The sequence below is a fragment of the Protopterus annectens genome, chromosome 11.part0 (genome assembly GCF_019279795.1).
Source record: "Protopterus annectens isolate FY-2018-M chromosome 11.part0, PAN1.0, whole genome shotgun sequence".
NCBI lineage: Eukaryota > Metazoa > Chordata > Ceratodontiformes > Protopteridae > Protopterus > Protopterus annectens.
In genome coordinates, this window is record NC_056745.1 from 143,421,555 (window position 1) to 143,445,848 (window position 24,294).

Consider the following 24,294-nt stretch of genomic DNA (forward strand, 5'->3'; position numbering starts at 1 on the left):
GAGCTATTGTTACCATTTGTTGTCATTTTTCTCCATGGGCCACCACTGTAAAGGGATTTGTTGGCTCAGTTGGACTTTCATGGTAAACAAATGTAAATAAGTAAGCCCCCTCACAAATGGAACTAGCCCCACCCCCCACCTCACCCCTCTGACACTAGAACTACTAATATTTTACACGCTGACAGTTCAACCAGTTGTTGATCTACAACAGCGTGAAGAAAGCACAAATGGTTCACATGAATAGTGGTCAGTGAAACTGTGCACCTGTGTGTTGGCCCCTTGTAAATGTCATAATCCTAACAGTCATCTTTTTGTAAAGCATTTTGTAGCAACTTGTTAACTTTGGCTATCTGGACAAATCAGATTTGTTTTCTCTAGGTCCGCAGTATGGAACTTTGGAAAAAGCGTGGCGTGCATTTATGACAGAAGCAGAAAAAGTGAGTGAACTCCACCTTGAAGTGAAGCAAGCTCTCATGAGCAAAGACTTTGAAAAAATTAAAGAATGGCAGAAGGTGTCATATCATAAACAGATGATGGGAGGATTTAAAGAAACCAAAGAAGCAGATGATGCATTTAGAAAAGCCCAAAAGCCTTGGGCAAAAAGGCTAAAAGAGGTATTGTCATCACTTTTTTATTAAAAATTAATGCTGAGTGAAGTAGAACAAGGCTGTTTACTGCTAGTTTTAAATGGAGTGTTCTAAACATCGTTGTAACTTGCTCATGTGCCCTCTTAAATTTCTATGTTGTGTCAGGAACTCATTTTTTGGATTTAAGATTTTGGAGAGAACTTTATTTGGCATTTATGATGAATACTGTTAAGCCTTTTTGGTCAATTACGTTAGGAACTTGCCTTTTTCAGTGGGGGGGAGGGGGTGAGTGAGAACTGGGATACTGTTCTCCTCCAAAGTTCCAACAGTGTTGGGGAGTCCAGAGACTCGGGACGAGGGAACAGAAATCTGAAACAGATGGAGGTTATGGTGTCTGTTATCAGATTACCCTTTTTGTGAAGCTGTCTGGCTGTTGAAGTCTTCTAAAGGACTGATAACTAGTATTCTTCCTTTTTACTAGAAAGTTTTACCAGTACCCTGGAAATAAAGCTAGTGTGCCTTGAATCATCTCGCCCTTGGAGCCCAAAAAGCACCTAGACATTGGCTTTACATCTTCCAGTGAAGATGGTGTACTGTACATTTCCCTGCTTGACTATCTTGAAGTGTTGTGCAGGTGTCAAGCTATAGACTCCTCCAATCTCTTCAGTCCATCATAGTGCCTACATACCTCAGTATATTGTCACATTCCTGCCAGACAAGTAGTCAGAAGCAGGAGGGTGTCATGATTTGCCATTTGAAGCTTAGGGCAGTAAATTATCATACCTGTCCCAGTTCTAGTGCTCCATAAGGAATTAAAAACTGGAAAAGCTAGAAGAGCTGCCTGTTTCTGGTGTTGGTGTCCGGAGAATAACTTTTAATATTGCTTTCCTGGTCGGTTTTAATGTTACATGCTATATGTTTGATTGCACTGATGTTGTAGCCAAGGCAGTTGTTCCTGGTGCATGCCTGTGCCGTATGGTGTGGCTGATGTCTTCAACAAATTGTGGGTATTGTGCCTGCCTCTGTGCCTTATTTTACAGGGAAGACCTGTTTGTGAGATTTAAATATTGAGAAGCTTCAAAAAAAGAAAACGTCTTGTATATAATCTGTGATAGTTGCGGTTCTTCCCCTAGTTATCTGTTTGTTAGTGGGGATCAAATTATAGACAGAGAAGACAGCCCACAGCATTAAGCATTGTTGCTTTCTTTGAGATCCCCTCCCCCTTAGGTTTTTAGAGCAACAGGTTCACAGGAGTCTTCTGCAGCAGTCCTGATTTATATGATGGAACTGTGTCTGGTAGACCAACTCTGAGTTTTTCCACTATGGTGAGCCATGACAGGATTTACACAGGATGTGGTGACAGAAGGCTATATCTTGGAGCTGTGGTCCTTGACCTCCATTGTGTAAAGAATTCATGTACTGGCTCAGTTGAATGATGATTGAACTACTATAACGACATCAATCTGTAATCCACAAGGGGGCTGTGGACTCTTCCTTTCTCTGAAGGAGGAGGATTTTGCGGTCTTTCCTTTTCTTATATAAGGTTTTGAGGATTCTAATGTAGATTCCAGTGTATCATTGCTCTCTACCCATTTGATATTCCAGGCTCTGGATAGGGGCTTTCCAGCCATTTATGTTTGTGCTGCCGCATATTGTCTGGGTAATGTTTCTGGATTTAATGGACTGGACCAAGTCATTTATTGGCCATCAAGTGTGTCAGTTGATCTAAAGCTTTTGCTCAAACTCATAAACACTGTTGGGAAAATATCTCCTTTTACCATACATTGCAACTATCACAAAGCAGATTATAACAAAGGGGAGGTAGAGCACAGCCCTGCGCTTTCCAATATTTGGGGCTTTGTCACTTCACAAAAAAACATTGTTTGCATTTCCACTTCTTGCTGATTGCAGTTTCACTGGATGCCTATGTGCACATCACACTTTAGGGAACCATACAAGAGAGTTCTTGTTTCTGCATGGAAGAATATCACTTTTCATAAAGGTTGTTGCCCTTTGACATGTCCTTTTTTCCCTGCATAACCTTTGATCCAATGTTATCTATTTTCATCCACTTCAGCTCTAGTGTTGTCTGATATGTTTGGATCTGGAAGAGACTCTGAGCCGAAGCTTCGGCACTGTGGCTCTGAGGGATGGGTTAACAATGAAGCCATTGGACCTGTCCCCTCCACTCGATGCCTCGGCTGTTCATAGCTCGGTGCTGTCATCGACCTCTGGATCAAGACCGTTCAGTTCTGAGGTGTCCTTTCTGTCTGAGGACACAAGGGCTCTTTAGAGCTGATGGCGTTCTTGGCATTTGAGGTTTTAAAGCAAGTCCTTTCTGTGCCAAAGGAGAAGGTGTATCCATTCAGTTGGGTTCCACCTGAACCCTGAAAATAATCTGTTTCTATTTCCCAACTCCTTGTCAGACTGGGACACTGTTCCTCAGGCTTCCTAGGCCACTTGCTGCATTAGCTCCCAGTGTGGTTCGGAACCTACTGACCCTCCCCTGGAACTGGTTCATAGGAAACAGACATGCAAGCAGAATCATTTACCTTTCCCAGAATCTTTCACAGAAGACACAGACTTTGATGAAGGCAAAGGCACTCCTAGGTCCCCCTTCAAAGTAGTCACCTTTGGTGAGGTCCTTGAATTGATAAATCAGAGAGAGTGATGGGCTGCAGATGAGTCTATTCTGTAAGCCTTTGATGATGTTTGTGTTTCACTGTTGCAGTCATCACATTTGGGTTATCTGCCTGCAGGTAGCCCTCAGCCGGCCTGAATACCAGAGTCTTGGATTCCTGCGTCGGATGTTGTCTCTACTTCCATGACGTCAGGTCATCAGGAGTATAAAACATGCAGCCGATGCCATTGCATCAGTCTTTCTTGCCGTGCAGTGCCCGAAGCAGCAGCAATTCGCAAGTGCCGGTCGTCCGACTCCTGAGGTTTTTGTTTTCGAGTTTCAGAACCGAAGTCTTTAAAAAAAAAGATAAGTACCATGTTGGGGATCTTTTTTCTTGCTCCATCCGATGTCAGTAAAAGTTAATTGTCTTACCTGTGGAAAGCAAATACCTCAAAGATTTTCATTCGTACTGCATCCCCTGCTTAGGCCCAGACTACGACGTCCCTCGCTGTCGGTTTTGTGCCTTGTTCAACCCCCGAACTATTCGTTGTCTGGCTATATTTGCAGCAGATTATTTTGGTACTCTGTGTTCATACTACAAAATGGCTTCGGTAAGCCATCCGACTACCAATCTTCCGAAAAAACGTAAGGATAAAGACACAGACAGACCGCATAGGTCCAAAACTGCCACTGACTCTTCCGTTAAGCTAGTTGCCAGTCCTCCGGTACTCAGTGAGGCGCTTTTGCAGCCCCTGATGCCCACTACTTCAGATTCGCAGGCCTCTACTGAAAACCATTTGGAGTCCGGTATGCTGCGAGATGCTTCTTCGACTATGGAACCTGCAGATGTCTCTACGGTGTGTTCAGGCCTACAAACTTGCATATTAAACAGATGCCATCTTTGTCATCCAGGCCTAAAACTTGCACCACGCCTAGAAAACCGGCGTCCAAACCACATGGTCAGGCCCATATGCCTAAAAAACAAATGCTTAGAATGGCTGAAGCCCTTATTACCTTAATTAGGGGAAGCCAGCCTTCCCCCTCTAAGAGACCTAGAATTGATTTTCCTTCTGATTCTTCTGATCAGGAATCTGATATTTCTGTTTCTTCTGATTACCAGGATTTGCTCTTATCTACCTATGAGGATCCTGATGCAGATGATTCCATTCCCTCTGCTTTCCCTCCAGAAGATTTTTCTTTGGTGAAACCTTACACACTCTTAGGGAGCATTTCCGCTGGGAAAGCCAGGATTACTCCAAAAAGAGGTTTAGGGAATTCTTGCTCCTTCCTCAACACATGCCTTTATCTATCCCTCCTGTTCTGGACATTGTAAATGATGATTTCTTGGAATCTAGCCTTTCCCCAGACATTTTACCTCCAGCTCCCAGAAAACCTGACCGGTATTACAGAGTACCTGACCCTCACAAGTTCCTCTTCCAAGAATCCTACTGCGGATCCAGAGACTACTGCTGCCAAAAATCCTACCCCTTCTGATAGAGACTCTAGAGCCTTGGAAGGATGGGGTAAGAAGGTATACACTTCTGCTGCTTTGGCCGTTAGTTCTTTAAATTGCCAGTTTCATATGTTAATGTACCAGCAGCATATTATGGGACTACGTAAACAGAAAACAATGTTAATTCCTGACTGTGCTGAACACAAAGAATTACAGGATTTAATGCATTCTGCAGAACGAGTTGGTAAACATACTTTGCAGTGTGGTTTTGACTCTTTAGAAGCATCTTGCAGGGCTGCTGTCACTGGGTCTGTACTTAAAAGGCGTGCTTGGCTTCAGGAGCAAAACTTGCCAGATCATGTTAAATTTAATTTACTGGATGCTCCCTTAAACCAAGACAGCCTGTTTGGCAACAAAGCAGAAGTCTTCAAAAAGATGGAGGAAAAAGCTAAATCTATGCAAACTGTTAAAGATTTCCTGCAAGTACAGCTTCCCAGATTTAGTAGGCATTGGCCTTCAAAGAATTGGTCTTCAAAGAATTGGTCCTTTCCAGTCTCTTCCAGGCCTTCTCAGTCCAGTCCCAGGAACAGCAGACCACCTAGGTTACAGTCTCAGGCTACGCACAGGCCTAAGCAGTGGGGGGCTCCCACTTCCAAAGCAGGGAGTAGTAAGGCACCCCCCTATGGAAAAATGGCACAATGACTTAACCTTAACCCTTCCAAGCCCTGCTCAGTTGCCTGCTCCCTTAGGAGGAAAGCTCGCCCTGCATGCAAAAAACTGGGAACTCGTTACCCAGGATAAATAGGTTTTGAATATAGTTTCCCATGGATACAGATTTCACTTCCACACCATACCAACCCCAAACAGTTGGCCAGACCTACCCCCAAATCAGTGGGCAGAGGCCCAACAGCAGGTTCTCTCTCTTCTACGTATCAGGGCTATTCAACCTATCCCAGCAGAAGAAAGGGGACAAGGTTTTTATTCAAGACTTTTTCTGGTACTCAGAAAAGACAGCTCTTGGCATCCTACCTTAGACCTGTCTATTCTAAACACCTTTTTGGTAATCCCAAAATTCAAAATGCTAACACTTGAACAGCTGCTTCCTATGCTAGGCAAAGATGCCTGGTTGACAACCTTAGACTTAAAGGAAGCTTACCTGCAAATTCCAATAAGGGAATCTTGCAGGAAATACCTACGCTTCAGGGCAGGCTCCAGGCACTATCAGTTCTCTGCACTTTCCTTTGGCTTATCTACTACGCCCAGGGTATTCACAACGTGTCTAGCCACAGCCATTGCATTTTGCAGGCAGAGAAAAATTCACATGTACCCATACTTGGACGATTGTATGAATAAGGCAGAAAGCCAGGACTTGCTATTAAAAGATCTGGCATTCGTAAATAAACTTCTTATCTCTCTGGGGTGCACTATAAATGGAAAAAGATCTCACCCAGTACCCTGCCAACAGATTGTATTCCTGGGTGCAAGCTTGAACACAACTTCCCAGATGGCTTTCCTCACTCCAGAGAAACAAGTTTATTTGACAACCTATATCAAACTATCGGCCACAAAGACCCAGCTATCTGCAAGGAAAATTCTGCAAGCCCTGGGGTTCATGGCCTCTTGCATTCTACTAATTCCATATGCAAGACTGCATATGAGGAAACTACAATGGTATCTAAAAAGCCTATGGTGTCAACAGTCTCAGGACCTGGAATCAATTATTCCTATTATTCCTTATATAAAGACAGAGTTCCTTTGGTGGGCAGAGGCCTGCTACCACAACAAGGGGCTCCCTTTCACTCTAACCCGTGCTGCCCAAACCCTAACAGACGCATCAGACTATGCATGCAGGGCTCACTTGGCAGGGCAGTGCATTTGGGGCAAATGGAACCCGAGACAGATGCACCTGCATGTCAACCAAAAAGAAATGTTAGCTGTACAGAATTCCCTGACAGCTTTCAAAGACCGCATTCTTCCAGGACAGTTATTGGTAAAGACAGACACAATATCACAGTTATGTGGTACATAAACAAGCAGGGGGTAACCCACTCGTACCCTGTCTGCAGACCAGCCATGGCTCTGTGGAACACAGCCTTGAGCTACCAAGTGCACTTGCAAGCTCAATTTCTGCCAGGCAAGCTAAATTCACTGGCAGACGACTTGAGCAGAAATCTCATGGACCCACATGAATGGAAACTGGAGGCAAAAATATTCAAACTCTTGAACAAATGGGGGACTCCAGAGGTAGACTTGCTTGCCTCCCCTCAGAACTACCAATTGGACAGATTTTGTACAAGGACTTCCCACAGTTAAGCCTAGAAAGTGGATGCCTTGTCCTTTACCTGGAAAAGCCTCTCAGTTTATGCCTTTCCCCCTCAGCCTCTCCTCTCGAAGGTTCTGCAAAAGTTCAAACGGGACGAGCCAAGGACAATACTGATTTCACCAGACTGGCCACGCCAGTGCTGGTACTCCCTCTTGCGCAGTATGACACTACTGGAACCATGGCACCTACTTCAGACCCCTTCCTTGCTGTCTCAGCAGGCGGGCCAGATTCTGCACCCTCAGCTTCAAGCCCTGAACCTTGCAGCCTGGCTAATTCCTTGAGCTCTCCAATAGCATCCCTCAGTAAGCAGATGCTAGATGTCATTCTGAAGGCAAGGAGGCCTAGTACTAGAAAATCATGTGCTGAAAAGTGGAAAAGATACTGTTCCTGGAGACAGACTCAGGGGATGGGCACAGCGGTGCCAAGCTTACCTCATATTCTTCTGTACTTAACAGAAGTGTTCCACAAGGGCCTATCCTTCTCGTCAATTAAAATTCATGCCTCTACCATTTCAGCACCCCCCCCCCCCCCCGGAGAGCCCCTACTCCAGCCTGGGACCTTAACTTTGTATTGGAAAAGCTCACTTTCCCTCCCTTTGAGCCAGCTGCAACTGCAGAGTTGAAATTCCTTTCTTGGAAAACAGCCTTCTTGGCCTTCACTTCAGCAAGAAGAGTGTCTGAATTACAGGCCCTTATGGCAGTAGAACCCTTCATTATCTTCCATGCAGACAGGGTTTCCCTCAGGACCAGTCCTTCCTTTATGCCCAAGGTGGTGTCTAGTGTGGCCCTAAATCAGTCCATTCATTTGCCTACTTTTTTTTCCCTAATCCACAAAACAAAGGAGAACGAATACTGCACTCTCTGGACGTGCACAGACAACTTAGATTTTATTTGGACAGGACTAAGCCTCTCAGAAAATCTAGCTGCTAGTTGGCTTTGCTGCAGGGGCAGAGGGGAAGGACATTTCAAAGCAAACCATTTCTAAATGAATAGCCCATTGGGGTCTACATAAGACAGAGCCCCTCACTATCACTCTTCAAGAGGAACCTTGATGAGTGGATGGGTAACAGAAAGTTCACACCGGGGATCACTCCAACAGCACTACTAGATAGGGGCCAAGGGTACTAGCTGCTAGTACAAGGATCTAGGGAACTACTAAAGGGGCAGTAAATACCACACAACATGGCTAGGATAATATGTGCCTTCGGGCAGATAGCTCAGTACCAACCTATAACCTATTGTATTCATTTCTGCTATAAGCACCATGGAAAACCTACCCCACAGGGGATAAGATCACATTCCACCAGGGCTGCATCTACCTCTACAGCCTTTCTCAGAGGAGTCCCTACCAGGGACATACTAGAAGCTGCTACCTGGAGCTGTGTACATACCTTCACCAAGCATTACCACATGCCTGTTTTTTCTAAATCCAGAGCTGATTTTGCCACTGCAGTCTTGCAGGGCTTAATATTTGGCCCTAATGCTCTCTAACTTCCTCCTCCCTTCCTTAGCTTTAGGAATCAACCCAAATTTAATGACTGCAACAGTGAAACACGAAGAATATAGTACAGTTGTGTACACTTACCATAAATGTAGATGTTCGAGTGTATTCACTGTTGCAGTTCTGGTTACCCTCCCTCCAGCCCCCTGACTTCTCTTGGCTCTGCCTTTCCTTCTTGTTTGGTGTATTTAAGCTTTCTGGTGTATTTGCTTTCTGATGGAGGTGTAACATAACATATAATTGCTTTCCATTGTGGGGGCACCTGACATTTAGGACAAGAAAAACTGATGTAATGGCATCTGCTGCATGTTTTATACCCCTGACGACCTGACTTCATGGAAGAAGAGACTGTATCTGACGCAGGAATCCAAGACTCTAGTATTCAGGCCAGCTGAGGGCTACCTGCAGGCAGATAACCCAAATGTGATGACTACAACAGTGAATACACATCTACATTTATGGTAAGTGTACACAACTGTACTTTTTCCAGCTCTTCTTCATCCTGGGTGGTATTGCACATTGACCAACTCATTGACTTGATAGCTCAAGAGGTATGGAAGGACCCTAATGTGGCGGAACCCATCCCTAAAAAACCTAAGAGGATTCTGGCAGTGTCCAAAGACCAGAAACACTGGGGCAAAGGTCCACTGGTAGATGCAATGATGGTAGTGGCAGCCTTATGTCCAGGGCTATGGATTGATTTGGGAAACAGACATTCAGAGACTTTTGCATGTAGAGCACTGACCTATTTAGCCCATATTACAGATTTCAGAGAGACCTGACCAAGGAGATTTCCAGGTGTCTCTCTAGTATCTTCTCTGCGGATGTTCAAAAGACTGTGAGACTCCCGGCTGTCTACCCTCCAGCCTATTTTCACCATAGCCATGCAACTGCTTTCAAACACTGTTAATGGCATGGCCAGGGCAGCAGGCATTGGCATTTCTGTCTGCCAGCATGCTTGGATGCATCTGTGTCATTTTTGCAGAAAGCCTTAAGGCTTCCTTCATTAATGCGCCCTTAAATGGGTCCACATTATTTGGACCAAAAGCCTATGCACTGACCCGGTGTCAGTAAGATGGTAGGGGATCTGCTTTTCCACTACTCAGACCTATTCTTGGAATCAGCTTGCTGGAAAGATGTGCTTCCAAAAGTCACAGAGCTCTTAACATGACATTGCTGGAGATGGACCTCCTTGTGGTAGTGGAGGAGGTAATAACAATGGATGCCCTCCTATAGGCAGAGGCGGACTACATAACCAAAGCTTTCATGGTCCTTTTACTGACGAGCCCTTCTAGCTCCCCTGAAAGGTTGCCAGACTGCTGCACTCTGAAGGCAGTGTGCATGGGAGGGTCCTTATCTCTACACCCACAAGCCTGGCAAAGTGTAACTACAGATTCATGGGTGCTAAATATAATTTCCAGAGACTACTCCATAGCATTTTCCCTTCCTCCATTCAGGAAGGAAAAAATTCTCAATGTTCCATCCAATCCATGGGAACTCGTGGCAGAAATTTCCAAGCTGTTAGAAACAAATAGTCATCCAACTGGTTCCTGAAAACCAGTTAGAATCTGGAGTCTACACGAGGTTCTTTATAGTACCCGAGAAAATAGTGGATCTCAGACCCATCTTTGATCTAAGACATTAAATCAGTATGACAAACAAAGTTCCGTATGGTAACACTTCAGTCCATTGTGCCTCTGCAGAGGAACGACAGTTGTATGCATTTCCTAGATCTTAAGGATACATACACTCATATAAAGGCAGAAAAGCATTCAAGGAGTTTTCTCCATTCCGACTGGGAGCCAGTCACTATCAGTTCAGAGCCCTGCTGCTCAGTCTCACCACAGCCCCCTGGGTGTTAAAGCTGATGACTGTGGCAGAGCACCTTTGCCTGCTAGGGATCCATGATTGGCTCCTGATTGTTACTTCCAATGACTTGTTACTGAACCATTACGACCTTTTGCAACAGTTGATGCATAACCTAGGGATAGCAGTGAACCTAACCAAAAGTAATTTTCTCCCTACTCGGCAGGTAGAATTTATTGGATGCCACCTGTTTACAAGTTTACAGATCGCCAGACTTCCTGACTACAGGGCACTCTACTAGCATCTCACAGTGACTCATGTTCTCCGTCACCCTTCCCTGCCAGTGAGACTCATTCTTTGCCTACATGGTCTAATGGCATCAATGATCCTAATGGTTCCATCAGTCATATTTTACATGAGAGTTATTCAGTGGACCCTAACCATGCATTGATCCTAGGTATGGCATCCACTTCATGCCAAAATTCAACTCACTAAAATTTGCAGGATACATATATCCTGGTGGATAATATATCCTTCAGTAACAGAAGGATACCTGTTATTTAGATGTAGTGACCAAGGATGCATTCCTTCTTGGGGGGTGGGGGTGGGGGGTTGGGAGAGCATTTTGAATGGAAGGTGGTTCAAGGTACTTGGTCACATGCAGAGGCCCCCCCCTTGGCATCAGTGTCCTAGAGATGAAAGCAGTCCTCTTAGCTTTGTGGGCCTTTCAGTATTTCCTCCCCAGGGGTGTAATTTCTGTACAGACAGACAATGTGTTAGTGGTTTAGTACGTTAGCAAACAAGGAGGAGCACCCTACTACCCACTATGTCAAGAAGCCATGAGAGTCTGGCAATGGGCGATGTTTTCTCACCACTTTCTAATGGCAATGCATATTCTGGGGTTGTCCAGTGTGCTAGTGGACAAATTGAACAGAACTGCCTTAATACCTCATGAGTGATCCCTCAATCCAGTAGTGGCAACTTTGATTTTCAGTCGCTGGGACCAACCTTGCTGCACCCTGTTCACATCCTACCTAAACAGTATGTGCAGCGGTTGCCCTGATGGGGACAGTCGCTGAGTGATACTCTAGTCTATAGTTGGCTCCCAGGTCTCCTCTACCTTTCCCCCCATTGCCTTTGCTGCACATTCTTGATTTCTGTATAAACTTTAGACCAAAGTGATCCTTATTGCTCCTTTCTGCCTCCTCCGGACCAGAAAGCCATGAAATTTACTGCTTAGTTCTTCCAATAATAACATTAAGCAAAAATGCCATGCTCACCATTTCTGTCATTCAGATCACATCAGGTTCTTGGAAACAGTCCACTACCAGAATCTACCTTAGCGAATGGAAGAGAATTTCCCATCTGGGTTATATCAAGGGGTTTAGATTCCTTCTCTACCCCATTCCTTCCATTCTTGAATTCCTGGCAGAACTTTTCCATAACGGCCTCAGTTGCTCTACTGTCAAAAGTGCAAATGTCCGCCATTTCAAATTTTCACATAGGTCAGAATGACAACAATGTCGCTTCCTTAAGAGTCTCTAAGGTGTTCTGACTACCTATCGGAGGCCTTGTACCTCTATGGGACATCACCATTATGTTAAAAGCTTTGACTCGACCACCCTTTGAACGAGCAGCATCAGTCGGTGGAAATTTCTCTCTTGGAAGGCAATTTTTCTGGTAGCAGTCACTTCAATCAAGTAAATTTTACAAGTGCAAGCCCTTTCGTGTAAGACCCCATATTTAGTATTTCACGGAGACAGTTTCCTTATGAACTAGCACATCTGTCCTTCCCAAGGTGGCATCCAAGACCAATTTAAATCAGTCAGTAAACCTACCAGTCTTTTTTCTAACATTCTGAAACAAAGGCAAATATACCCTACATATGCTAGACATTCATCGTCCGCTTAGATCTTAGCTTCGTAGGACCAAAACCATTTAAGACATTAGCTCACTTGTTTGTGGCATTCTCAAAACCTAAGTTGGGCAAAGTAGTGGCGAAGGTCACTCTATGCAGATGGCGATCTGAATGCATTTCCTTTGTTTACAACAAAAAAGGTTTATCTTTGCAATCTAAACCCAAGGCCCATTCCACAAGGACAGTGGCCACTGCACCAGCTTTTGTCAATAGATTACCTTTTGATGATATTTGCACAGCAGGCACTTGGTCAACAGTTCATACCCTTGTGTATCAGTATAAACTTCACGAACAATCCAGGTTATGCTCCTATGGAATGTTGTTCTGATTTCACCTAGGCCTCTTCAGCTTGGGAATCTGTCCTGTAGGTGAATCAGACGAAAATAGACAACAGTGGATATGAAAACTTTGTACTTACCGTAATGCTAAATGCATGTCTGATTTTGATCTGATTCAACCTCCCTTCCTTCTTTCCCCTAACAAATGGAAACCAGTAGGCTTGTGGTGATCATCGTGTCTGGCATACTTTGCCTGTGAGCAGTCCTTACTGTTTTGTTCATAACCCTGCTATTTTGCTATTCTGGAACTAAGCTTTGAATAGGGATTATATGATGTGTGCGCACATATGTGTGTGTGTACATGGATCTAGGACTATTGAACGAAGATTCAATAGTCCGAATCCACAATCACCGAACACACTTTAATGAAAGCGCTTTCACCGAAAAAGCACTTTCGTTAAAGTGCATTAAAAAAAAAAAAAAAACACAATAAATCTACTTTTATACAGGGGGAAAGTCCCCCTGCACTCCCCATGTGGGGGGCTGTGCCCCCCACACCCCCTACTTAAATATTCTCACTCCGAGATCGCACTACAGTGAGGAAAAGGGAATATTCCCTTATCCGCACTGTAGTGCGATCTCCGCAACAGTCATTCCCCCACGACTCCTTCTGGCTGCAGACATACTTCCATGAAAGTGCTTTAAAAAGCACTTTCGCGGAAGTATGCTCGGCTGTTTGTGCTTTGGTGAAAAGTTCCTTCGGGGATGAGTACCGATCCCGTATACATATATATATTAGTTTAAATGTGTCTGTTATCTTTATAATATAAGAGGCAAACTCTGTGAGGAACTGGTAGGAGAGGAGTTAAAAGCCCTGGAACCTAAGAGCTTCAGAATCTGTGCCAAGGTCTGGTCTGACAACCCCATAGTTGAAATGGATGAAAATAGGACAACATGGATGTGTCATTATGGGAAGCACATACCTTTCATTTAATGTGGTGGCAATTGTAGGTGAGGCTCTTCCAGTAGAGTATTTGTAACCCTAGCAAGAGATTCCTTAGCAGAAGCTATTTGTAAACAAGTGGAAAGAATATGGCCTTAGTTTTTATGAATAATTAGCTAAGTATGGGAGAGTAAGAGGGGTTTAAAGTGAGTTCAGGAGCAAAGTCAGAGCAGAACTGAGCATCTTCCTCTGCTTTGAAGGACATTCCTCTTCCAGAAATGAGGGGATGCCCTTTACAGGTAATCCTCTGGGTTGATGGTTGGGTACAGTGGTGGTCTCTTATGATCTTGATGGTTAACCTAGAATTTAGTATTGAAGAAAACAATTATTCATTAACACCTTTGAGTAATTTTAGTTCATGTCTAGTAAGAAAAAAGTATTTTTAACATTGTCTGTCACAGTCTCTTAAGTCTCATAAAGCCTTTAAAAATGTAGATTGTCTAATATCTTGGGGGGGATATATATATATATATCATTATATATATATATATATATATATATATATATATATATATGTGTGTGTGTGTGTCACTTGACGAAAGCGCTTGACTGTGGAAATTTTTATTCTTTTGCGGATTTTCCATCAATCAATTTCGTTTTGACTGTGGATATTTTTATTCTTTTGTGGACTTTCCATCAGTAATTTTGTTTTGGGTTGTAGTACATCAGCTCCAGAGTGATGTAGATATATATATATATATATATATATAATGTATGTGTGTGTGTATATATATATATATATATATATATATATATATATATATATATATATATATATATATATATATATATATACACACACACACACACATAGAAAATGTATCTATTTTCTAGTTATTACACTTATTGCCGGTTCTAAATTGTACGTGCAAATAACATTTGGAAGCGTAGACTGCCCTCTTCTGACCAAACGTGAATATGCATATACTTTGTCGGGGAAAATGAAATGGTTGTATATAGCATCATGACAGCTGAGTACAGAGGTGTCTATGTGTCCCCCAGTACTCCATATTAGATAGAAATGCTATTGGTTTTTATCCTGTGCTTCTCAATGTAGTCACCTTGGCAAGACAGCTGAAAGAGGCCAGTTGAAGTCCTGTGTCATGAGATGCTTGCTTGTTAATGTTGGCAGGTGCTGTACGCTTTGCTAGGAGTTCATGTATATGTTTGTGTAGTGACTGGGGTGCTGGACTGATCCACAAAGGACCTATTTCAGCCACGGCACAGGTTTGCAGGTCTTATGGTGTAAATTGCATCTGCTTCTGTGCAATTAAGCCAGTTGCTGTATCATTGAAAAGAGGCGTAGTAGGTGTAAAAAAAAAAAAATTTTTCACAGGCTTCCTGTCTAAAAAGAAAATTTAATTATTCAGCCTCAGAAGATGTCTGAGAGAAAGGAGCCTGTGTCGCACAACCTGGCTATTAGGACTCCTCAGACTGCAGTGCAGCTTAGAATAAGGGAGCCTTTTAAATGGTTGGCAAAAGTGGGCAATAGCGAATGAAACATCAGTTGGTCTTGGGGAGCTGTGTCAGTGAAGTGCAGCAGAACAAAAGACAACTCTGCTCTTCACGGAAATGACAAATCTTAGTCCACAATGGGAGCTCACTGAAATGATAGCTATATACAGGTGGTTAAGTGGAGAGAGAGTTTCTGGCCCTAGTACTTCTACTAATATCAGTGGTTTCCAACTGGTACCTCAGAGTGAACATGAAATAAATAGATCATTGAGCTAGCCAAACATATACCTTGAATGAGGAGCATCATTTGAAATACTTGCGGACTCCTGTGCAGTGTTCAGCCTGTTTGCTTTAAGTTATGGTATCAAGCTGACATGTTGCTATACTTGGTAAAACATGGGCATACCAGATGAGCATGTTTAACCTTTTAGGAAGGATACTGCAGATAAAAGATTTACCCACAGAAGTATAGTTCAGCATTTATGCAGAAGACGTTTGTTTTCTTCGTGATGCATGCAGTTAAAAAAAATGAGCAGGGAAGAGCAAGCATTTTAAAACAAGAATTGCCAATGGCTGGAGTAGACAGTCTTAAGCTGAGGTTATTTCTTATAGTTTAGATCATTTTGTGTTTTATTTAGTCTGACAAAGATTCAGACTACTAGGTGTGTGTTTTTTTTTTTTTTTTTCAACTTTTTTCCTTCTCTGCATGCGACCATCAAAACAATCTCTCGGTTAATCAGCCCATTTGTTGCTGTCACTGGGCAAGAGCCAGTGGAAAGGGTTTACCATCTAGGCAGCCACCAGGATGGTTGGGACATTTTTAATTTTTCATCCCTGTCTGCCCTCACATGCAACCTGGCAAGGCATAAAGGAGGAGAGGTATGCAGTGGACTGCCAGTAAATGGCATCCCCTCATTTCTGCAAGAGGAGTGTCCTTCAGGCAGCCCAGCCCATCTCCATATAGCACAAGCAGCATTTTTTATGGTCTCCACCAAGGAAATCTCAGGACTCTGTGTACTCCCAATTGTGTGCAGCCCCATTCTCTCCACAGGAAAGATGAGTAGGCCATGTCCCTTCACTCGGTTCCACCTGACTACCTGGATGTTCCAGTGCCTGAGATATTAATTGAACCCCAGTTGCCTGATTTCTGTAAGGACTCTATCCCTGTGTGCTACAGAGCCAGACAGTGAGAATACCAATGTTAAAAGCACTACTGAAGAGGCAACTTGCTTTGCAAAGCTTTTTAAGTTCCTAGCCAGTCAGAGTCCTACTTTTCCTTCCAGTTTTGGACTTAGATCTACAGTAAAGTACAAGACTATTTTATTCATATTTTTATATTTTTAGCTGTAGTTTTCATTGTTTTGTGTTTCATTGCTTAGTGGTACTGCAGAAAATAAGTAAAACTCTGTATGTGTGTGCATGTGTGTGTGTTCATAGAGACATAGCTGGCTGTGGTAGTGCCTGAGACTACCTGCTAAGTGGCCTGATGTACGTCTCCTCCCTCTTGCCCCAGCTGTATAAGGGAAGATCAAAGAAAATAGTCTGATAGGTACCTGGGGCTCCTGAAATGCAGGAGCCAGTCATGTCCTGTTTTTGCTCCCTGCCTCTGACCCTCTTGCTCAGGTTTTAGTGAAAAAAAAATCTTGTTTTTCTTTTAAATTATGGCAAACTGTTTGCTACAGATATAGCAAGAAGTTTCTTTGGTTTACCAAGAACAACAAAAAGGCCAGTAAAAACCAAATTAAGTTTAATAGCCTTCAAAAAGTCTACTGAATAGCCGAGGGTACTAGAGTGTATCATTTGTTAAACTTTCTTTGGTTTTTACAGTCCTTTTTGTTCTTGTCTGGTACTTTTGTGCTTTGATGTATTAGTTGCTTCAGTTTAGACAACACACAGAGCACTGCAGCACTTAGGTTTCACCAGAAGTACAATATCAGCCTTTAAAAGCCAGTATGCACTGAAGAGTGATCAGGATGATAGATGGATTGGGGACAGTGTGATTGTGCCCTCCCTAACAGTTGTAGCTGGGCCAGTTGCCCCTTTTGCCCTGTCCTAGCTATGTAGGTATGTCTGTCTGTAGGTATGTCTGTCTGTCTGTCTGTGTAGGGGGTGACCGGCTCTGTCAAGAGGAGAGCTATCTTTGACCAACTAGTAAGGGTTGAGTTGTTCTCAACACAAATTAAGCTTGTTTGTGACTTATGTTCACTGGCATCCTTTTTTAAGGTGGAAACTACCAAGAAAGCCTATCATGGAGCATGTAAAGAAGAGAAGATGGCAGTTGCAAGAGAAAGTAACAGCAAAAATGATGCCTCTCTAAATCCTGAGCAGCTCAAAAAATTACAAGAGAAAGTGGAACGATGCAAACAAGAAGTTGAAAAGGTTTGAAATGTTTTATTTTGTGTATATGAAGTGAGTTGATACAATGGTGCATAGATATTCATATTATGTAGCCATAATGTATCTTGACAAATGTATTTTGTACGTTTCTAATGGCTTAGAATGCTGCAGCAGTAAAATATTGGTATAATAGCTATGTTTTCAGTATTTTGATGTTAGACCGCTAATGTGAAGGCCTGAAGCACAACTTGGTGTCTAGACGTGTTAAGTAGGCTGTAAGTGATCCGTTATTAATGTGCTTCATTAAGTAATAATAATGACAACCTGACAACTTATTGAATAGACGTCCACTGAAAGTCGTAATATTGAATGCAGAATCCTGAAATCGCAAATGTAGAAACTTGACAAAGTTGAATTCAAAATACCTGTTAATGGCACACATCTGTTGCATATATGTACCCTGCAAGAGCATACAATCAGTCAACAAACAGTTCAACTCCCCAGTTAGTGAAATTGAAACGAGAGCTAATGTGTTTTCTAAGGGGGGAGGTGCAGCTCTCTTCACGTGTAGAGCAGTAGGTATTTTCATTTCAGTATTTTAGCATTTCAGCATTTTGACATTTGACATGGACCCCATAATAATAATTAGTGCAAATGTGAAAAGATCCCTTCAACCTCAGTACTGATGTTTTGTCTTAACATATTTTTTGTTGATAATGTATGTACCTTTTATTGTAATTCAGGCTGTAGCTGCATATTGACCTGTTCAGCCTTCTAATGCCTTGTATTGGGTGTTGTATATATTAGAGTATTTAAAAAAACACAGTGAATACTCAGAAGTACAAAGAGATCTCATTACCTATTTTTTGGAACTGGTACTGGAGAACAATTTGTTCATGTTCCAGGATAGGATATACCAGCAGCAGGATGGAGTAGCTATGGGTACCCCTTGTGCCAACAGCTATGCCAACATCTTTCTAGCACAATGGGAGGAATCCATTCTGTTTCATTTACCCATTTTTGAGGCACATGTTAAGTTCTACCGTCGTTTTGTCGACGATTTGTTTATATTGTGGGATGGAAGCCCGGAACAGCTAGATGTACTTTTCACCAGCATGAATAGTCTAACTGACTTTCTTAGATTTACCATAGAATATTCTATGTATAGAATAGATTTTCTTGATATATATATTGAAAGGTTGCCTTGTGGGTTGATCAATACTGGCATACATAGGAAGCCCTGTTATGCTAATACACTCCTATTGAGGTCCAGTATGCACCCCTCCTATGTGTTTAAAAACATCATTAAAGGTCAGGGCGTACAGTCCTCTAGAGTGAATCCCATGGATATGGGATTTGTTGACGAACTAGTGAAACTCAGAATGAACCTTTTGGAGAGAGGATATAAGGAGGCTGAACTTGATGAACAACTTTGTAGTATTCCTGAGTTAAGGTCTAATATAGCTGCTCCTTACTTTGGACCCAGAGATAGGGATCAAAAAATATGCTTTAGACCTACCTATTCCTCAGTCAAGTTGGGAGATTAGAGGTATTATCAGTAGGCATTGGCCAGTTCTACAAACAGATGAGGACATTAGAAAGGTTGTAGGTGAACAACCTAGTTTTCTATACAGGAATAAGAAAAATTTGAAGAGGTTGTTTTGTTATCCTAAAGACCAGAACTTGGAATTTAGAGACATGCATACCAAACCATGTGGCATATGCAATTTTTGTCCCTACATAGATATAAAAGATGAGTTTCTTCATCCAGATTTGAATATAATATTCAAAATGAAAGCCTCAGCTAATTGTACGACTCCACATTTAGTTTATCTAACTACATGCCAGCTCTGTTCATCTTTTTATGTTGGCAAAACCAATAGACCATTTAAGGACAGGATACGTGAGCATATCTACCATATTAAGAAAGGCTCACAATGCAATGCATTAGCCAAACCTGTAGCTCAATGTGGTACTACACACAATTTTCTGTTTAGAGCATTGGCAGTGATTCAACCTAGTGCACGAGAGGGTGATATTCGGAACCATACGGAGAGTATAGAAAGTGATTGGATTATAAGGTTAAGGGCAGATAGAGGGAAGGGACTGAATGAGAGGGCCTCTATCAAGCCCTTTCTTAAGAAACACAGGAACAACAAGTGACAGCTTTTATGGGTTCCTAAGATATTGTATAATTTATATATATTTTTTGGGACATATACAATATATATCTATGTGCATTTATATATTCTTACATAAATGAGTGGTGTAGAATAATAGGAGTAATATTTCCATTATTTTTTGTCACATAAGTACGCATATACATTTTCAAGTGATAGCATACCCCATGATTTTTCCATTTAAGCTCATTTATTTATTTTCTATATACACTTACATTCAATGTGTATATATATTTTTATATATGTTTTTATTATGCACTTTATGAATGGTTTTAACTATATACTATGAATGTATTTATCTACTTAGTTATTTTGTTGGCTATTACATTGGTTTTTGGTCTTACATTAACAGCCCTTGAGATGTTTACTGAATGTAATAGAATAATTTGTTATTAGTGTGAGGCCACTTTTAATGCCCAACAATTGATGCTGTTCTATTGGCTGTTTTAAAATGTGAGTGCAGTATATAAATGTTTGATGTTAGATGAATGGTTTTATGTCTGAAGAAGCTTTTTAAGCGAAAGTGCTAACAGTTTTTGTCCGGATATTTTCTAATAAATTTCTGTGTGGATTTAACCATCCACACTTTTTTTACACATTTTTGGATTTGTTTTATTTGGTTTGGACCACTTCTGGGACTTTGAGCGTCTTACGCTACTTGGTATTACCAGAGACTGATTCTGCTTCGCTCTATCCTTTTGCCTTATGACATTTATTTATATACTATTTGATACAAGGATAGAGCGTTTACCAGATTTTTTGGCAGTCCTTTTCTTCGTTTTAACATATTTTTTGTTGATAATGTATGTAGATAATGTATGTACCTTTTATTGTAATTCAGGCTGTAGCTGCATATTGACCTGTTCAGCCTTCTAATGCCTTCTATATCCTTTGCTACCAGACGGTCTTGAATTAGCTGTTAATATCCGGGTAATGTTAGATTAAGTGCTGGAGGTAGCTAATGTGGTCTTCTAGAACACGCTACTTAGATTACTGGGAAAAGCCTCACTAATAAGGGCCAAATTGCTCTATTTTTAGGTAAAGGACTCATCAAGCCAAGCTGTGATCAAAGCCTCCAAGTTCCAGCAAGTCCACTGTGGCCTTAGCAGGATCTGAAGCTTTTCAAATGGTGATCTCCCTATCTAATGAGGATTTGTATCTAACTTAGCTGAGGCTGGCCATAAGCTTGATTTACTTCAGTATGAATGAGTTAGGTTGCCAGCACTATCCCTTTTGCTGTGTTTGAGTAAGTGACTTCCAAGCTGCTTCATGAGAAGTGGGTCCTTGACTCTCTGGGCATATTTCTGTGGTTAAACTTTGGCCCCAGGGTCCTTTACCTGTGTTCCCTCCAAGTTTGTTAGATTGGCAGCAAAGGGTCATCAGGCTTCCACAGGCTGCTTTGTGCCCACTGGGCCTTCCATTTTCTCAAGATGGTGTTAGACCTCTGAAGTATTTGTGATGTCTGGTAGGGTTGGCTGGGTGTGAGAGAGAGCTCTTCAACAGTGCAATTTGATGCTTACACCAGGCTCTGGGGAGGCCTCTTACTGTCCCTGTTTCTGCCTGTAGTATGCAGTGTGGAAGCATGTGCAAAGCTCAAGCTTCTTATAAACTTGAACAGTCAGACTGCAGTTCAGTACATGAATAAATGAGGGAAGACTCGCTGTTTCTCAATATGCTTGGAAGTGATCTGTGTTTGGGAATGAACCACTAGGTGAAGGCATTCTCTTGATAACTTTCTATAACAAAAGATGAATGAATGCCTTTGAAGACTCTCTGATTTACAACAGAGGCCTCTGTTAGAAATAGAGCACAGGACATAGGTTCATAGGTTCATACTAGGCTATCTGCCCGAGGGCATTTACAAGCCTAGCCCATAGTTTTGTGGCTTACGCCACCCCTTTAGTATGGGGAACTATACCCATTATTTTGCTGTGCCTCTGTTGAGCAGTGACACTGAGGTAATCCCTGGGGTATATCTGCGATCTCCCATCCATTGGTCAAGATTTCTCTTGAACAAGGCCAGCGAGGTGCTCTGCCTCACATATACCGGGATTTTATTCCACAGCATAGGGAGTCTTTGGGTGATGAATCTATCCCTCCAGCACGTCCTATTAATAGCCGTGTCGAGGTTTAAGTCTCCTGCCCTTGTGGCTCTGACGGATCTAGATTTTTGAGGTGAAGCATATTCATCAAATCTGGGTTTGACATGGCCTTGTATGTTAGGCAAAGGTCACCTCTGAGCAAGCGGTAGCGACTGAATAGAGCTGGAGTTCTTTCAGTCGGGCAGCATAGGACAGATGTTTGAGACCCTTTATCCTTTTGGTGAGGAACTTTGTGGCCTCTCCAGCTGCTGCAAGTGTCGGGTCAGATACATTCCGAATGGGGCATTGTACTCAATCATTGGTCTGATGAGTGATGAGTATAGGGAGACTATGACCTCCCTTGATTTAGATGAGAATCCCTTCATGATAAGGTGGGCAATGTAGAAGGTCTTCCTAACTACTTTAGCTACATGGGTGTCGAATGACAGACTACTATCAACCTGGGTCCCCAGGTCCCTGATAACTTCTTCTGTACTCAGTGGATTGCCACCTATTTGGTAGCTAGGGTAACCTTGTTTTTCCCGAAGGGTATGACTATGCATTTTTGGCATTTAACTTTAGGCCATGGCTCTGGCACCAGTTATCCGTTTCTGTGAGACCCTTCTGAAGGATATCTGTGTCAGATGTGTTTTCTACTATGGCGCCCAGTTTGCAGTCATCTGCAAACTTTGTCAGCCATAACCCTCCTGTGTTTGCTTGTACTGAAAAGTAGATGCCAAACAAGAGTGGGCCCAGGACTGAGCCCTGTGGTACACCACTTGTGACAGGCTTTGAGTCTGACATGGCGCCAGCAACTCTGACCCTGTGGGTTCTGTCACTCAGCCAGTTTGCAACCCATCTTGTGATGTATGGGTTAACATTTAAGCTGATGAGTTTTTCAATGATACCCGAGTGGGGTATTGTATCAAAGGCCTTCGCCAGATCGAGGTAGGCTGTATGGACTGCCTTTCCCTCATCAATGGCTTTGGTGACTGTTTCGAAAAAGTCAACCAAGTTTAGAAGGCATGATCTGCCTTTGACAAAGCCAAACTGGGATGGATCCAAAGTCTGCAAATTCCCTATGTCTTTATTTATGAGGTCCATTATGATCCTCTCCATGGCTTTGCAGATAAGGCTTGTCAAGCTAATGGGCCGGTAATTTCCAGGGTCGGTGGAGGCACCGCCTTTGTGAAGTGGTAGCTGTCCTGTAGTCCTGTAGTAGTGGGACACTGCAGAGATGAACATGTTTGTCATGTAGGAGGATGCAGTACCACCCAAGTTCTGCTGTGCCGGGTGTGACAGGGGAGTGGTCAGCAGATGTTTTTTGTTTGGACTGGGACACGCTGGCTACTTTATGTACTCCACCCTTCTTTCTCCTCTGTAGTCTGACCTTCTGCCTGTAAATAATTGTATAACATAATTCTAGGGAGTCTGTGCTGGACAGAGGTCAGTACCACATCTCCTTTACTTACCTGCAGTGTTTTTACAGATGACTTTGTCTGTACTTTACCCCCCCCCCCCCCCCCCACTGTATGGTTTCTGAAAACTTTTGTTTTCACCATTCAGCATGCAGATAACTTTTTCAGACCTTTCATAATTGCTGTCCTTAATGATGTATTGTTTTATGAACTAAATGATAGTTCTCCCTTGTACTGGATGAAAGTGAGCTTGGGGAAACACATTTTGGAGAGTATTGTGCCAAAACTGAAGTATTCTTATCAAGGGCATTGTTCAGTTCCCCACAATGTGGCATTTTTGGAGTGAGAATAACTAGTTTGGAGGATTACAGAAGGTTTTCCTTTTATCCCCCTCACATGGGAAGTATTACCCAATTGACCCCCCCCCCCCATTGTAGAATTTACATTTCTGCTGAGCAGTTGTGTTGGATCATGTACCTTGAAGTTAATTTTGTTTAATTTATTTGTTTACCTGTTCTTTTTTGACCAGGTTAAACCTAGACCAGTCCCCTCTTATCAGGGGAGGGCAATGATAGAATTCATGCTGACTAGGGGAAATTTGGCCAGGGCATTTGGGAACTTACTCCTGCTGTTTGATAAGTGCAGTGGGATCTTTTACATCCACCTGAACTGCTACCAGCTGTGGTATTTTATGAATTAATCTGTCTGTGTATGTTAATTCCTATTTTGAAACAGCAGGATATAGAATTAGTATTGCAAATTTAGATTTTAATTACATTTCAGCATTTCTGTGCTTCTGTGTGTGTCTTACTGCTTGAGTGCAATATAGACATGCTGCTTGAGTACAGCCTGTCAGTATGCTGTAGAATTTGTACTGCCATTATCCAAGGTTGTGACCAAAGGGGTCCATAAGATCAGCCCACTCACCTAGCTATTGAATGAATGGATAGCATTCCTCATCTTTTGGCAAAGTTCTCTGTAGAAAGGCATAGGCACATTTTCACAGTGTGATAGCCTAGAAGAGCCCAGTTTCAATCTTTTTGAATCTTGTGCTGGGAGGTTTATGAAAATGCTCTGCAGTGCTGTGCAGGGTTCGTGAAAGTGCCATTGTGTGACTAGAGAAATGATTATTATACATGATTACCGAGAATGGCGCTCTGCAGAGCACTCAGCCCTGCTCATCTCTCACATTGTAATTAAGAGCAAAAGAGTGATGCAAGTGTAGCTAACTGCATGGGTCTTGCGGTGCATAGTAGTACAATGAGAATATGCTGGGTGCACCCAGGCATCGTAGCATGCTTTTTGGCCTAGCTGCTGTGATAATTCACACCTAGC

At 42.5% G+C, this 24,294-nt stretch overlaps 1 protein-coding gene across 1 annotated transcript in view; it reads left to right on the forward strand.

Moving 5' to 3' along the window:
- The window catches only part of PACSIN2 (protein kinase C and casein kinase substrate in neurons 2), a 309,624-nt gene that overhangs the window by 12,290 nt on the left and 273,040 nt on the right, over window positions 1–24,294 (forward strand). Inside the window, exons 2-3 of the mRNA XM_044087531.1 lie at window positions 379–614; window positions 17,167–17,322. Of these exons, the coding sequence (XP_043943466.1) occupies window positions 379–614; window positions 17,167–17,322 (392 nt within the window). The remainder of the gene's footprint in view (window positions 1–378; window positions 615–17,166; window positions 17,323–24,294) is intronic.